The sequence below is a fragment of the Eriocheir sinensis genome, chromosome 3, assembly GCF_024679095.1.
Source record: "Eriocheir sinensis breed Jianghai 21 chromosome 3, ASM2467909v1, whole genome shotgun sequence".
Lineage (NCBI taxonomy): Eukaryota > Metazoa > Arthropoda > Malacostraca > Decapoda > Varunidae > Eriocheir > Eriocheir sinensis.
In genome coordinates, this window is record NC_066511.1 from 18,832,018 (window position 1) to 18,849,421 (window position 17,404).

General features: G+C 38.2%; 1 protein-coding gene across 4 annotated transcripts in view; it reads right to left on the reverse strand.

Annotated features, from left to right (window-relative positions):
• Positions 1-17,404, reverse strand: part of LOC127005955 (claspin-like) — a 55,048-nt gene that overhangs the window by 12,125 nt on the left and 25,519 nt on the right. For 2 of the 4 annotated variants that reach the window (XM_050875442.1, XM_050875416.1), the window contains exons 2-12: positions 10,964-11,447; positions 9,122-9,256; positions 7,565-7,713; positions 7,352-7,426; positions 6,042-6,947; positions 5,459-5,546; positions 4,937-5,075; positions 3,498-3,711; positions 2,904-3,121; positions 1,766-1,950; positions 964-1,195 (exon numbers count right to left, since the gene is read on the reverse strand). In XM_050875442.1, coding sequence (XP_050731399.1) covers positions 964-1,195; positions 1,766-1,950; positions 2,904-3,121; positions 3,498-3,711; positions 4,937-5,075; positions 5,459-5,546; positions 6,042-6,947; positions 7,352-7,426; positions 7,565-7,713; positions 9,122-9,256; positions 10,964-11,347 — 2,725 coding nt within the window. In that variant the 5' untranslated portion in view covers positions 11,348-11,447. Of the gene's footprint in view, positions 1-963; positions 1,196-1,765; positions 1,951-2,903; positions 3,122-3,497; positions 3,712-4,936; positions 5,076-5,458; positions 5,547-6,041; positions 6,948-7,351; positions 7,427-7,564; positions 7,714-9,121; positions 9,257-10,963; positions 11,448-12,116; positions 12,274-17,404 lie in introns of those variants that run through there. The other 2 variants (XM_050875434.1, XM_050875425.1) reach the window with 2 other exon arrangements.

Consider the following 17,404-nt stretch of genomic DNA (forward strand, 5'->3'; position numbering starts at 1 on the left):
CCTATTGGTAGTAACTGTTTGGGGTTTTGTTGGGATAGATTAGGTGAAGTTTAGGTTATTTTTTGACACATGATAGCCAGCAACTTATAGTATAAATCAACAAAAAATGACCTCACTCTGTTGTAGAGTGTCTCATTATTGAGGAAGCATGTATGAATTTTCTGAGTCAAGACCTATAGTAACTGTTAAGGGTTTTGTTTTGTTAGGTTAGGTTAAGTTTAGGGTATCTTCAAACACATGATAGCCAGCAACGTATGGAATAAATTTACAAAGAATGGCCTCACTTTGTTGTAGAGAAAGTCTCATTACTAATGAATCATATATGAATTTTCTTATTCAAGACATATAGTACTAACTTAACTGTTTGAGGTTTTGTTGGGTTAGGTTAAGTTTAGGGTATCTTAAAACACATGATAGCCAGCACCTTATGGTATAAATCAACAAAGAATGACCTCACTTTGTTGTATTGCAAGTCTCATTAGTAAAGAAGCATATATGATTTTTCCAAGTCAAGACCTGTTTGAGGTTTTGTTAGGTTAACCGGTGGGCGGCATAAGCCTCAATAGGTGTCACCTAAACAATCCTACCTGTGCCACGACTGAACTCAGGTATGTTCACTAACAGCCCCATAAAACTAGTGTCTAAAGAGACAAAAATAACCTCTGCAAAAAAAAAAAAAAAAAATAAATAAATAAATAAATACCAACCAAATTGAAAACTAACCACAGGCAAACCTGTAAACTTTTCTCAATTCTCAAAGTTCCCGAAAATTAACAAAAATTCCCATGGAAAGTTTCCCAGTTCAAAATTCCCAGGAATTTTATAACCCTATGGCAATTGATAAATAGTATGTTTTCAGAAATTACTTTGTCTAGCTTCCCTCTTGCAGATTCATATTCTTGTGCATCTTTGTGCATACCATCTGTCAAATTTACAAGTACTATAACAAGCTCTTCCACCTACCTGTAAATTGACCAGAGCAGAGGTCAATCAGATCATCTTTGTTTTGTGTCCCATCTATTCTACTGAAGTCCAGCTGGAGTTTGGGCATTCCATCAGTTTCCTTATTTGATTCAAGGAGCTGTGTTGAATCAGTGTAGGTGAAGGGTAAAACAAGTCCTTGGGAGGCACTAGTGGCCTCTGTATTAAAGATATCAAAAGAGTCGTCTGCTGGTAAAGTGAGCTCTTGCTGTCTCTGAAAAAAAAAAAATAATAAAAAAAATAAATAAATAAATAAATAAAATAAAATCAGTATATAAATATTAAATAGGTACGTTTCATCAAAATTTTTAGGTTCTTATGGTAGCTAGGTATCAAGTCATAATCAATTACACAAAGGGGAAAAGTTATAAATGTTCTTCAGTCCCCTTTGTGAGACATGAATGCAACCATAATGATGGAAACTATTTTGTGGGGCATGAATACACCAAAATTGAAATGCTGAAAACAATTTTGTGACAAATACAATTAAAAATCTTATAAAATTTCACTAGTATTTTGCAAATGTGCTAATAATCCTAAAGCCATTTCATTCTACATCATATACCTTCTAAAATTCCCCATGAATTGTCCTAAAAATTAAGTTAAAAAGTCCCCACTGCCATCAGGGGCAAGTTTCCTGCACAGCTATGAGCAGAATACAACATGTTCTATTGCCTGAAGTTTCACATCAACTACTGAATGGAATGAAGAACTCTAACTTGATAAAGAAGGTATCTATCTGTAGTGGACCTACATTACATAATAATAAGAGTATTTCCTTTACCATGTTACTGCTGCTTGTGATACTACTGAAGCTGCCTGACTTGTTCTTTGTGAGGGCCTGAGCAGGTTCTGTTTCACCACTGTGCTTCGTGCCGCCCCCTGGCTGGTGCCCGGCAATCACTGACCCGTACAGTTCAAAGCTGGAGTCAAAAGATGCAGTGCTTGTGTCCTTGTCCAAAGATTCACCTGTAAATGCATTAAAACTACAGAACATGCTTACCTGTTACTTGTGCCCTGCCTCCCTCAACATGGGTGATATTGATTATTGGTGATACTATACCTATGTCTATTTATTAGTGTATAGTGACAATTTGACAGAATAAATATTAATAAGGCCATGAACTTGGAATTCGACAACAAAAATAAGTAGTTTATGTTACAAGTTTATTAAGTAAGATAAAAAGTTTCAATAAGCTTAAATATGGAAAGATGACTGACTATGTTGATTGGTGCTTACTTACACATGCTCTTATATTCATGTACCCCCATTTCTATCAACCAATCTTTAGTTGTCCACATTGAAGAAGGTTGAAAGAAATGTGGAATGCACAAAAAGGTAAAAGGGATTGTGGGAGAATATAACAGAACCAATATATATATATATATATATATATATATATATATATATATATATATATATATATATATATATATATATATATATATATATATATATATATATATATATATATATATATATATATATATATATATATATATATATATATATATATATATATATATATATATATATATATATATATATATATATATATATATATATATATATATATATGGCTATTACCTTAAGTTACCTAGTATACATTCTAGTGGCAGAAAGCCATAAAATAGGGAAAAGTATGGTACCTTATATCACTATTCTCTGTAATCACTGGATTTCTTCATTTCAGGGAATAGGGTAATTGTTGAACAAAATAGTGAACCTCAGAGAAGAGGTGACAGAAGATTAGTCACACAAGGCAGACACCACAGACAATAGATAATAAGCTTGTGCCCCAACACTGTCACTGAGATAACTCTGGAAACACAGGATTCAGATTAGGCAAAATAAACACGGAACCCAATTCAGGGATGCCAGTGAACCTCTGCAGATGCTACTGGTAACTTTCAAAACTTACCCTTCTTTAAAGTTGAGCCGGGAAACAGGTCATCTGTATTGGAGCGAGAAATGACTCCTGAATCAGAATTAGGTCGCACATCTTGAGTCTCTTCCCAGTTCAGTGTGAGGCTTCTACTTTCCTCTTCTTCACTTTCATCTTCAGGGTCTTTAATGATTCTCTTTCTTTCCTTAGTGGCTTCTGATGTGTCATTCTCATCATCACTGTTGGGTGCTGGGCTGCAACACATGTATCCTTCTTAGTGAGTGCATATTTTATAATTATACATAATGTATAAAATCAATTACCAGTTACCCATTAAATTTAGCTGGCAAATAGCATGTCTGAGAAGTGTATGGAGTGGCTCAATTTCTATAAAAAAAAGTGAGAGTTGAGGAATATTTGATAAAAGTGTATATGAACAGGAAGGATTGGCCATTCTTTTGGATATGGTCGCCCTTAAAAACCTAACTTACAAAGAGACAAATCATTAGAAATATAGATAAATAAATAGAAACACCTCCAATCTCAGTTCTTCTCACCTATAACTATAATGCCAATTCTAATACAAAAACAATTTTCCTTCACAATCATTATAGTCTCAAAGCATCTTACCACTCCTCCTCATTTTCAGAGTCATTGGCATTAGGCTCCAACTCCTCTTCATTCTCCTCCTCTGCTTCGTCATCCATGAAGCAATTCTTCTTTACTTTCTTATCAATTAAGGGCATGTCATTTTCTTCCGGCTCAGATTCTGTTTCATAATCCGTATCACTTCGATCTGTTAATTCTGCTTCTTCATCAGGAAGGTTGTCTTCATACTGAAAGCCTGAAATAATATTTAAGTAACTAGTTTTACTTTCAACTGAAGTGAATTACCACAAATACTTTTATTCACAATTATTTCCTATCAGGCTCACATACTAGGGTTGCATTTTTTTTAGACATTTCTCCCACTCTTCTTTTGCCTAGATACACATGCAATAGGCGCACCTAACATCACCATAGCTGATCCAGGATTCAGGACGTTTCCTAAGGTTGAGGAGGTAGCGTTATAATTATATTTCCTAAAGAATCCTTATAACCAAAAATTATGAGTATTCTTTTTCTTGAACACAACATTGAATAAACAACAGAACAATAATATGAAAATACGTATAGCCACCATTGCCAGATTGTCACACTCAGAGCATAGTATTTACCTGTTTCTGACGCCTAACTATTGCCAAGAAACATCAGAATTTAACTCTTTTAACGATAACTATAAGTTAGCTTCGTTATTGGAGCCCAGAAGACAGTTTGGGGTAGGAAGTCAGGAAATATAATCGGCTCAGTACGACAATCTGGCAACGTTGAGGCTGCAGCTCCGAGGCCAGAGGCAGCGTGCACGCCTTTTTGAGGGTATCAGATACCTGAAATAGCATGCTTTTACTGCGCAAACCAGGTGATGTCACTAATTGTGACTTTGTGAGCTTTCATATTTATCTATTTGTGTATATTTCATGGCGGCAAAACTTAAATTACTAGTTTCATTTTTACCAGTAACACGAATGTGACTGTTTTTCACAAAAGAATTTCACTCTAATAAGTGAAATATTACCAGTGTGTGTATGAATGAATACAAAGATAAGCACATACTACTTTGATTTAACTCTAGGATGTCTCGTAGATCATTAATAAATAAAAACAAAATATCCGGATAGGCCACTCTTTAGCCCGTTACCTTCAATGGCCCCCCAAAACAGTCTCTGTGCCAAGTTTGTACCCCACATTTTGGTGATGTTAGGTGCGCCTATTCACAGTTGTTTTGAAGACTCACATTCATCAAGCTTTTTCAGAACAGTTTGATTGCCTCACTCATAAATCAAAGCCAAAATTTTTCATATATAGCTCCACAAACAAAATATTTAAAAGGATAAGGATTCAGGCAGTGGATATGAACTATATTAAGAGCTGTCTGTGACAAACACTGAATTGTAGACAAGGGGAATTACATAAAAAAAAAGCTACTTGAAACCAAGTCACAAGATTCTGATACCAATCTGCAGTCTTACCTTCAGTAATATCCTCTGTCTCCATAAACTGCTTCTCTTGGAACCTCCTGAGTCTCTGTTTCTCCCGTTGTTCCCTAATTCTGGCCTTCAGGGCAGTCTTGAGGGAGGTGAGGCGGGCACCTGGCACAGTCTCACTTGACTGAAAGGGTAACAATACATTCATCTTTCTAAGCAATAATGAACTACATCATTCTCATGTGATATTTGATAATTCCTGTGTTGTCAATGATGCCATATAATGTCTAACAACCCATCAGAGGGAGCAGGACTTTGACGATGGATGACTTTTATACGTGATATTCTAAATCCATGGGAGATTTGGGGTTTGAAAGTATAATATGATATGCAAAGAGTAGGTGCATTAAGGAGGTAGTAACCACTGTGAAAGACACTGAAAGAAAACCTACGTAAATTTGGATTATTCCATAAATTTCATTAAAAACACAAAAGGCAAAATACTGAGTGAGAACCAAATTCCTTGTTTAGGAATCAATACTACAGTACTAAACATACTCTCAGTACCTCTTCTTCTTCAGCATCCAAAGTCACCTGCAGATTCGAAGACACGAGGCATTTTCCTCCTGAACCATCATCCTCCTTGCTCACAATGCTAAAAATCATGGAAAAAAGATAAAAAAGAAGCTATTTAAAGTTTAATAGCAAAAATTGGTCCAAATGAAAATATGTTTCCAAACTGAAATATATTAGATATAGTATGCAAGGTTTATGCTTCCATGATGCACTAAATTAAGACCGCCAAGATTTAAATTTTCATATAAAAGTATAACATTAGCTATGCATAGCTGCCTCCATCATGTGCTAAATGAGGATTTTCACACACACACACACACACACACACAGTCATTTTACCATCGCAACCCTTTAATACAATACCACATTGAGTTATGGCTAGTTATCTTTATTGTAAAAGTATTCACAGTACTACTTTGTAACCATATTCTTAATAATTTGAGGCATCTGTAATAACTGTATTCACATTCTGATACTTAATGTTCATATTCACTTCAGTCCTGCATCAGACACACAAAGTCAGACAAACAGGCAGTCAATCAAACACTGATATGCAATAACTAACTTTACTTACTTGAGATTGACCTCCCGTTTTTCTGCTGGCTTCCGCTTGATGTTTGAATGCCTCATAAAGCGATTTATGAGTTCAACCATACCAGGGTCTTGACTCGGAGTAGATGTTTCCTCTAAATCAATAAAATCACCCTCCTTACCCAAACTGAGTCTTGGAGTCACTGCCATAATTTTCTTAATCTCCTCTTCAGGCAACTTAGATCTCAGTAAATTCACTTTTGGAGTTTGAAGCTCATCCTTATCAGTGTTGTTTGTTTTATTATCCTCATGCAATTCTTTGCTGACCTTATTCATTACCTCACTTGAGACTGTCTCATCCTCATCATCTGTGCCCTTAGTATTGGCAACTTCCTTCACACCCTCACTTTGCAAAGCCTCAGTTTTATCATTCACACACTCTATCAATGGAGAAGTGTCTTCACAGTATTGCTTGTTTGCAGTGTCTCCTGATGGTGCCGTGTGTAAAGAGATGGAGACATTAATTTGCGTATTGTTCTCAGAAGTGCCCATGCCTTTATCCTCTGAAGAAACGACAGCATGATTTGTTATAAGGAGAGACTCAGAACAGCTATCCTGTGACTCCATGTTCTGTGTAGATGATTCAGTGGGTAGTGCGTGAAGGTCTGGGAGAGTGTCATTGCTGATTAAATGTGTGGTTGTACATGAACTCTCTTCTTCAGTTTCTATTGGTTTGTCCTTCTCTTCTGTACCTGTGCACAAACTGAGCTGCTTCTCTGACCCAATCTGTTTGTCATTCTTTTCTGTAGTTGTACTTGAAATCAGATTATCCTCTGTTGCTACTATGTCATCCTCTTTTGCTGGGGTCCAATCAAGGTCACCAAGGTCTTCACCATCTGAATCTGACTTGTAAAATTCCTCAGCTTGTTTTTTCTTCTCTTCCAACAACCTGTGATCAAATTTTATTTTAATCTAAACACTAGATTTTTAAATAAAAACCTACAACTTAGCACTCTGTAGGATTTTTCAGGATAGGGACAAGGAGGAGGACAGACAGAAGCCATTTATTGCAAAATCAAACCAGGCAGCTGCATATTAATTATGAGAGAGTTCAGAGGGGTGGCCTAAAAGCTTACTAAACCAACAGGAGTCTTAAAAATAAGATAAATGTATTGAGGGGTATGGCATACATAAAGGTTTTAAACTATAGCCATTACAGAGGTTAGAAATTCCAAGTAAAATTCGAAAGAGAAAATTATCAGGAGTTTTATATGAAAAGAGGGAGGGAAAAAGAGGAGGATGCTAATGTAAAATCATTAGAATGAAGAAAATAAAAAAAAATGTAGAACTCACCTGAGCGCTTCCATATTGCGCATACTCATCTTAAGGCTTTGCTTCTTTATTTCTGGTGGCATGCTTTGCTTCCTCCTGTTTTGAAAAAGTCCATTTTATTGTTAATTATTTATATATATATTAGAAAATAATATTACATCAGAGCTTTATGTTGCAACTACTGCACACAAAAGAGGTATCTTCAGCCTCTTATCAAACCATCTCACATTGTACCTTGCAAGAAACTCCGCCAATGTCCTCTGCTTGGGCCTGTGGTAAGGAAGGGAGACTCTACTTTCACGCACCAGCCGCTGACTCTCACTGTGAATCTCCCGCTGAATCTCTTGCTGGGCCCTTACACTTGACTGTCTGGGTTTGCTTCCCTGAAAGAGTATTACATTTACAAGCATCTGTGAGAAACTCAAATTTAAATCCAATAAGGAGACTGGACATTCCATTTAAATTTAATAACCCCTGGCCATCATGAATTTATTTTCCAGAAACACTTTAAGACTAGGGTATAATAAAAGAATAAGATAAAATAAAATAAAAATTGCTTAAGCTTAATTATGCATGTTCTCTTCAGTTGATCATACTTGCAATAAGCTAAAGATACATACTGACAAACATACAGAGGATTAGTCAAAGCAGAGATGGAGATGAAAGGCTGGAGTACCATCTGTAAGGAACCCCTCAATCTTACAATGAATTAAGAGCAAGCAGGGTTGAGCCAGTAAGGAATGAGTACAATGAGTAGATCTTTTTACATAGATAAGGTGGTGAGAACATTTAAAAGGGTCTTTGATAAATAAGCAGCATAAGTTACATGAAATACTCAGGAGCTCACATTTAGGTGAGGTTCCAAGCATTTCCCAAGTAAACTATGCCTTTTGACATTGATATGAATTGATTTGAAGGCCTTCTTTTCTACTTGTTCAATCAATTCTTGTATGCAGTTACTACTGATTAGATTTTCTACTGATATTAAAAACCCACAACAAACAAAAATGGGCGCTACTTTAGTACCGTGTATGCAGTCTACAGCAGTATTTGTAGTCTACTCCAGTAGGTGCCATGCAAGTGTGGTGCTACTTTAGTGTGCGGTCTATTGGTCTGACCTCATCTTGTGTTGCACTGTTACCTGAGTGTTCCTCACCTGACACCTGAATAACCTGACCTGTCTCCAGAGACCTTAGCTTGACCAGAGTTAATGACTGACCACGGCCAGCATATAGTAATCTAAATGCCATGGGTTACCGCCATATATTACAGTGAACCACCAACAACATTATGTAGATCCAGCAACAGGAGCATACACACAATTAAGTTGAACGATCATGGCTGGATGCCAAAACAAAGAAAGACAATGAGAGGAGTCAGTAGTAAGCTTTTTCAGTCACACCTTGATCATATCTGTTGGAAAATACTCAGAAAAGATGCAACTGATATGTTTGTAACATTCCTAAATGATATACAAAGTGTGTCCCATTAGAGGATCTAAATATGTTTTTCTGATGTTGAATCCTACTGTTTAGCATTGTTCTATGAGTATGTGTTTTTAACTTTGATATGCACTATTCAGCTTGTTTTTCATTATCTTGCAGTATAAGGTTCCTGTACTGAGGTAGACTTAACACTGAATTGTAAATATGGTGGTAGACCGCACACTAAAGTAGAAACGGCCACATAGACCACATACTAAAGTAGCACCCAAAAATGTTACACGTCAATGAAGATCTGATAACTATTTACTAGACTGAACCATCAAAGAGTCAACAAACTAAGTAGTACCTTCTTTTTGTTTTTCTGAGGAACTGGCTCTTCACTTTCCTCAGGCATTATTGCTGTGAGCGGTGCTTCATCACTTCTTGTTGGTTGATCTTCATCAGAGAGTTCAGTATCAAAAAGGTCAGGGTTGTAGACAAACTGTAAAAGGAGTGAAGGAACTTATAAGACTGCTTATTCTTCACACAAACATTCTAAATATTCATACAGATTTCAGGCAGTCATGCATAAATTATATAATGACACTCAATATGCAAAAGTGGTGAAACAGTATTTATAGAATAACATGCCTAAGAACCCCAAAGGTCTAAACAATGGCAAAGTTAAGAGTAATTCAAGAATGAAAATTGAGAGTGAATCTATGGAAATCATCTCAAGCCTTCAAGGTTTTAAACCAGGCTTAGGGAGGTAAATGAAGTATGGGGAATGTGTAGCGAAATGGATGTAGCAGAGGAATGACAAGACTTCCTAAACCAAGGAGAAAATCTTCATAAGAAAATGAGGTATGGCAAATGCACAGCCACATTTATAAATAAAAGTTTATTACCCCTTTTAACACTAATTCTTAATGCTCCCTATTTCTGCCGTTTCTACCCAACATCTACATATATTAATTCACAGATATCATGAATAATAACAGAAGATATTTATTTTTTCCAGACTTTTGAGGGCACTACCTAGTTGTTGATACCCACAACTAAGTTGAAAACCAAGTCTGGTTGAAAAAGAAATGCAGCTGGCTGTAATTAAAAGATAAGGGCCGGTATACATAAACCTTTTCTGTTAGCCTTAACAATTTCTGCTAGTTAGCAGTAAGACGCTAACAGAAAGCGAAACTTGGCAACTGTTGGCTAGCAAACAGCTGTGTGTTAAGTTTCGGCTCAGGGGTGCCAACTGTACTATACTCTCGACAATCTCAATCTCATTAATCTGCTGATTTCAATGTCAATAATAATAAAAAAACAAAAAATATGTTCACCACCTGAGTCCTGTCATGAGTTTCCACGGAATTACTGGCTACAAAAGATGTTTTCACCTCGTTTTTATCTTAGGTATTCTTTTGTCTCTCCTAAAACTTCAACTTTCTCTCGCACTGCTACAGAAGAAAACGGGAAATGTTTTAGCATTCACTAACATATTGTATCTATCCGCGAGGAACTATATCGTAATTTTCTTCGTAAATCCAACAAACACATCTATGTATCCGCGCATGCCTTACTCTCCTATCATTCCTGATTAAAATGCTTTTTGGATGAAGAAAAATGGTCAACAAATAAGGGAGGAGTTACAATAAGAACATAAGCAATCCTGCTAATGGCAGTTTGCTAAGTGGTAAAAGTGCTCCCTGCCGCTGTTACCCTAACAGTGCTGCTAAGGCCTTAACAAGCTTAGTGAATATCTGCTAGCGCTTAACAGAAAATTGTTAAGGCTAACAGGAATATGTTAGTCTTAACAGCTGTTTGATGGTGGTAACAAGTTTTATGTATATGGGCCACGATTGTCATAATCCTTTTTGTAATGTTATTATGTTTAATTAAAGGCACTAGCTTTCGTATTTATAAAACTAGGTAAGGGGGAACCAAACTTCCATTAAACCAACTACTGTACATAGATTTTTACCAGGAAAGGTAAATATGATGCTTCAGTTTTTCAGTAAAAATAAAAATAAAAAGGCTACATCATCATCAATGGCCCTGTTAGCAGCAGGAGCACAGTAGTGGGTAATTATGACAATATCAGATGACAGAAGCTAAAGGCATGTATTCCTAATCCCAGACTCAAGGACCATTACATTAATGTACACATTGTACAGCATCTTGTATAAAAAACATAAAAGTATAATTTTACCTTTGGTTTGGGGATGGTTATTTCCTTACTAAACAAGCCATCATCTTCATTTTCCGAGTCTGACGTAATCATATGCTTCCTTTGGCCAACACTCTCCTCTTCATTATCCATGAGACGACTAGGAACAGAAGCACTTGGTGGGTTGGAGTCCTCGTCATCAGACAATATGATCATTTTGCGCCTTCCTGATGACACTTGAGGATCAAAATCTTCAACGTCTTCCTCTTCCATGCCGTTCACCCCACTTTCAATGCTAGCCGTTTTGGAATCCATGCGTTTCACTTCACCCACAACGATGGAAACACCATTCTCATCTTCAGAGTTCATGGCTTCAGGATTCACCTCACCCCCACCGATCTCTGTTGGATCTTGAAGTGCCAACATGATTTCTAGATACTTTATATTCTACAAGATATTTGGTTGCCAAGTATGGTCAAGGCAATCTGTGAATTCAGCCCAAAATCATCATACTTCTTCACGTAACCTGAAAAGAAACAAGCAAATTAATGTTTAGTATCAGATAGTAAACATGAGCATTCAAGTAGTAGTAGTAGGTGTGTAGGTGAGGGGTACAATGCACATTTCATCTCTACTTTCACAACCAAATTAAATTATCATCTTCATGAGGAAACCAAACCTACCTGCAGAGTACATATAAGAGTTGTGAGCTATCCCTGTTTACATGGACATTTTAATCACACTTTAGATGAAATAGTGCACGAAGCCATGTACAAATCTGACAATGCTGAACTTTTAAGGGACAATGTAATGGTGATGAAATCCAGGGGCAAACACGGCTTTTGGATACCTTTTACCTTTTATGTCAGAGCAATAACCTATGTGTGTATGCCTTTGTTTAGCCAAGAAGCGATACAAAGCAGGTCAAAAGGAGAAAAAAAAGGCAGACAATTCACTAAAGAAAAATGTGCCACGGCCGCCCACACGAACACAAACAAGGCCACTGTATGTAATTTTCCCTTATAACTAACGAAACTGATATAAAAAGAACCATTAAGGTGTTCACAGATTCCAAGCATAATACATGTAAGACGGCGGTAGCAATAAATTTTAATGGCCATATATTGAAATGCCACGGCCGCCTACACGGACACAAACAAGGCCACTGTATGTAAATTTGCCTCATAACTCTCACCAATTTGACACGAGCAGAACCATTGAGGTGTTCCCATAGATTCCAAGCACAATATCCGTAAGATGGCGGTAGTAGTTAAGTGTACTGCCCATATATTCCTCCCTGACCCGAGACTCACCGCCGCTTCTAATATCCCATTTTGGCGCGAACTCTCAGCTGTGCCTTTATTTACAACTAGGGCGATGGTTCTTCTTTGCACAGACTTATTATCCTTTGTGGAGTAAAAGTAATAGGAAGTGAGAGTAATATCAATGTTAGATAAATAGGAAGTAAGAAAAGTAATGAGGAAGAGGAAGTAAAAGAAAGTAATGGAATGTTATAGTAGTTTTTTTTATCGGTCTAGCTCTGGAATAGTTATGATTTATTGATTTTTTTTATTTATTTCAAGCATGTAGTATCGTTACATATTTTGTTTTATTGGAATGTGTGTGTGTGTGTGTGTGTGTGTGTGTGAGAGAGAGAGAGAGAGAGAGAGAGAGAGAGAGACTCCTCAACCCCCGACAAATTTTTTCTCGTCTCATCACCTTCACAACCTCTTCCTCGACCTCCTGAACCTTCTCAACCTCCTCCTCGACCTGCAGAGCCTATTCCTCGAGATCCACCGTCACATATATAACCTCCAACGCCTTCAACCTCCTCCTTGACCTGCAGAGCCTATTCCTCGAGATCCACCGTCACATATATAACCTCCAACGCCTTCAACCTCCTCCTCGACCTGCAGAGCCTATTCCTCGAGATCCACCGTCACATATATAACCTCCAACGCCTTCAACCTCCTCCTCGACCTGCAGAGCCTATTCCTCGAGATCCACCGTCACATATATAACCTCCAACGCCTTCAACCTCCTCCTCGACCTGCAGAGCCTATTCCTCGAGATCCACCGTCACATAATATAACCTTCAACGCCTTCAACCTCCTCCTTGACCTCTGCAACTTCCTCGACTTTCGCAATCTGACCCTCAATCCAACAACCTCCTCCTCAAGCCCAGCATCTCCTTCCTAGACCACCGCAACCTCCACGTCGACCACCACAATATTGCAATCTCCACCTCGACCATTACAACCTCCACCTCGACCACCACAATATTGCAATCTCCACCTCGACCATTACAACCTCCACCTCGACCACCACAATCTTCACGTCGAGCAACACAACTTCCTCCTCGACCTCCACAAATTTTCATCGACCTCTACAACCTAGGCTACTCTTCGATTCAATTTAATTTTATTTATCTTATTTCGGCTGTTTCCTTAAGGCTCGCCACAGCGGATCGTTCTCCTCCAGTGCAAGTCTTCTTTCACTGCTTACATAAACCTTCTTTTTGCTCTTCCTCTTTTCCTCCTGCCGGGTGGGTCCATCTCCAGCATCCTCTTACCCACATATTCTTCGTCCCTCCTCTTGAAATGCCCAATATCTTGCCTCTCTTGCTTTGTCTCTAAACCGACGTACGTAAATGTGTTGTCCTCTGCTGATGTCCGGATTTTGTCCATCCTCGTCACTGTTTCCATACCGTACAGCATGGCTGACCTCACTACAGTTTTGTAGATCTTCCCTTTTGTTTTAGCAGAAACCTTTCTGTCACATAAGACTCCCTGGACACCTTCCTCCACCCATTCCATCCAGCCTGCACTCTCTTCTTAGGGGTTCCTCAGGGTTAATTTTTAGGCCCGTTTTTATTCATTATCTACATCAATGACATAGACAATGGGATAACCAGTGACAGGTATATTTGCGGATGACACCAAAATAAGACGCACTATTAGGAAAAGGGTAGAGCACTGCAGGAGGACCTCAACAAACTGTCAGCTTGGTCAGAGAAATGGTAGATGAATTTTAAAGTGTAGCGTACTAAGTGTAGGAACACGCAACCCATTACACGAGTATAGTTTAGACTCCACAGCGATAGGTAGAGCTGAGTGTGAAAGGGATTTGGGAGTGTTAGTGAACTCTGCATGACCCAAAACTAAGGAAGCAATGTATTAGCGCAAGGAATAGGGCTAACAGGGTATTAGGCTTTATTAACAGGACGGTAACCAACAAAAGTGCAGAGGTCATCCTCAGACTCTATTTAGCGTTAGTTAGGCCACACTTAGATTATGCCGTCCAGTTTTGGTGCCCACACTACAGAATGGACATCAACTTGCTAGAATCAGTTCAGAGGAGGATGACCAAGATGATTCAGGAACTGAGGAACCTCCCATATCAAGATAGGCTGAAACATCTCAACTTACATTCACTAGAAAGACGAAGAGTGCGGGGAGATCTGATAGAAGTATTCAAATGGGTCAAGGGTTACAACAAAGGCGATATAAATAAAGTACTGAGAATAAGCCAGCAGGATAGAACACGCAGTAATGGATTTAAATTAGAAAAGTATAGATTTTGGAGGGAAATAGGCAAGCATCGGTTTAGTAATATGGTGGTGGGGGACTGTAATAGACTCGGCAATCAAATAGTGAGTGCAGGGACGATAGCTTGTTTTAAGAGTAGACTGGATAGCTACATGGACGAGGATGACAGGTGGTAGTGGGAGGGAATCTGGAGCTGCCTTCTGTAGGCCATTCGACCTCTTGCAGTCTCCCTATGTTCTTATGTTCTTATGTTTTATAAATTCGTCAATCTTTGCTATCTCCACACCTTGTAGCCGCATTGTCTCCCCGACGTGTCCGTTAAGACAGTACTACTCCGTCTTGGTCCTGCTGCTCACTTTCAATCCTCTTCTTTTCAATTTAATTTTATTTATAATTCAGTTTTATTTCAGTGTAAACCATAATTTTATCAAACCGCTTTTCAACATGTCCTCTAGAGACTAATTGTATTTCTTATCCGCACTAAACCATGTACACACACACACACACACACACACACACACACACACACACACACACACACAAACACACACATAAATATTATTTCCTCAGAAGCAGAGCAAGTAGTACGGTACGGTTAGGTACGATATTACGGTACGGTACGGATATTTTCGGGACGGTACGAAAGTACGATTATTTTGTTTATACTTCGTACCATTTCCGTACCCAATTGTGTTTCCAGGGGGAAAAGAGGACGAGGTCAAATCACCTCACCCACGGACCTCACCTCAGACTAAGGGAAGGTCAATGAATCACCATTCTAACCACATTAACGCTAGGGTGTGACTTCAGCTGGGCGTGGATCTGGGCCTAGGATTATCTCCTCAGGTCAGTGGGCTGAGTGAAGTGACCCGGGCACCGCCCACCACCCACGACATCATATCCTACGGCAGCATATCGACAACCCACGCAAGAATGTTTTTTTTCTTCTTTTTTTCAAGACTTCTGTGGCCAACAGGGCTCCACCTCCTCTCAAGTCATCTTAAGAATTCAGTGTGTTCACACTTCACTTCATCATTTAACCCTAGAACGCTAACCATGGGTATGAGGTACCCATGCAAATGACGTCATTGCCATTGTGTATGGTTCCGGTGTACATTCGGTGCAACATACCCATGGTTGGTGATATAGGTGTTGTGTGTACATCCCTATATTGTTGTTTTACTTTTTTTTTATCACCTGTGCAGTGGATCACAGGACCTGGGGAGCCATACAACAAGAAGTTTGGAAGCCAAATGATTTTAATTTTTTTTAATTTTTTTTTTTTTTTTTTTTTTTTTCTTTTTTTTTAACTTTTTTTTTTACCTGATTTTCATTCATAAAAAAAATAACATTTTTTTTCTTCTTTCTAAATGTTAAGTCAAGATACAAGTTTCCAAGTCCCTTCATAATTAACTTAATTTAACTTTTTTTTTTTTTTTTTTTTTTTTTTTTTTTTTTTATGGTTAGTAGTAACTTTTTAGTAGTGGTAGGTTAGTGTTCTAGGGTTAAACACGATAAGAATATTTTTCCATAAGGTTAACGCTTACATTTTCGCATTATCGCTTATACAAGAAAGACCTCATTGTTTCTCTTTCCACGGATATTGGTCAGCCAAATAAGTTAAGGAAGACACTTGCTGCGGTTATTTTAGACACTCAAAAATGAAAAAAAAAAAAAAAAAAAAAAAAACAGCGGCCGTCCCCTCCCCCCCTAATCGAGGTAGACCTTACCAAGTCAGATATGTATGCTACAATCACCCTCGCCGCCACACCAAGGTATAAAATCTAAATTAACATCTTTATTTATCTATTTATTCATTTATTTTAGATCTACACCACGCCTTTATCTTGTCCCGAGAACCTCCCAGCCAGGGCCACCGAAGATCTGGATCACCACCCCTTCCCTTGTCTCCACCTATCCACCCGAAATAACCCCCTCCACCCAAACCAACCCCAACACAACCTCTCGGTCGACAGGAACGTGGTAAAGGAAGTAAAAGCCTTTAGAACATAAGAACATATTTTTTTTCACGCCCTTGAAATGTCTCCTTTTCTGTAATATATATATATATATATATATATATATATATATATATATATATATATATATATATATATATATATATATATATATATATATATATATATAGGGAGAGTGCAAGAGGCCTAATCGCCTACACAGGGCAGCTCCAGATTCCCCCCCCCAACTACCACCTGTCATCCTCGTCCATGTAGCTATCCAGTCTACTCTTAAAACAAGCTAGCGTCCCTGCACTCACTATTTGATTGCCGAGTCTATTCCATTCCCCCACCACCCTATTACTAAACCAATGCTTGCCTATTTCCCTCCTAAATCTATACTTTTCTAATTTAAATCCATTACTGCGTGTTCTATCCTGCTGGCTAATTCTCAGTACTTTATTTATATCGCCTTTGTTGAATACTTCTATCAGATCTCCCCGCACTCTTCGTCTTTCTAGTGAATGTAAGGTGAGATGTTTCAGCCTATCTTGATATGGGAGGTTCCTCAGCCCCAAAATCATCTTGGCCATCCTCCTCTGAACTGATTCTAGCAAGTTGATGTCCATTCTGTAGTGTGGGCACCAAAACTGGACAGCATATTCTAAAGTGTGGCCTAACTAACGCTAAATAGAGCCTTGCAACAGGAAGTCCGCGATGAGAACTATGATGTAGTTTATCTTGATTTTAGTAAGGCCTTCGATAAGGTACCTCACCAGAGACTTAAGTAAAGTCAGGGCTCATGGAATAAGAGGGAAGGTATTTGATTGGATTAAGGCGTGGATTAGCAACAGGAAACAGAGGCTTACCATTAACGGTAAAAAATCCGAATGGGGTAATGTTACCAGTGGGGTTCTTCAAGGTTCAGTTTTAGGCCCGCTTTTATTCATTATCTACATCAATGACATAGACAATGG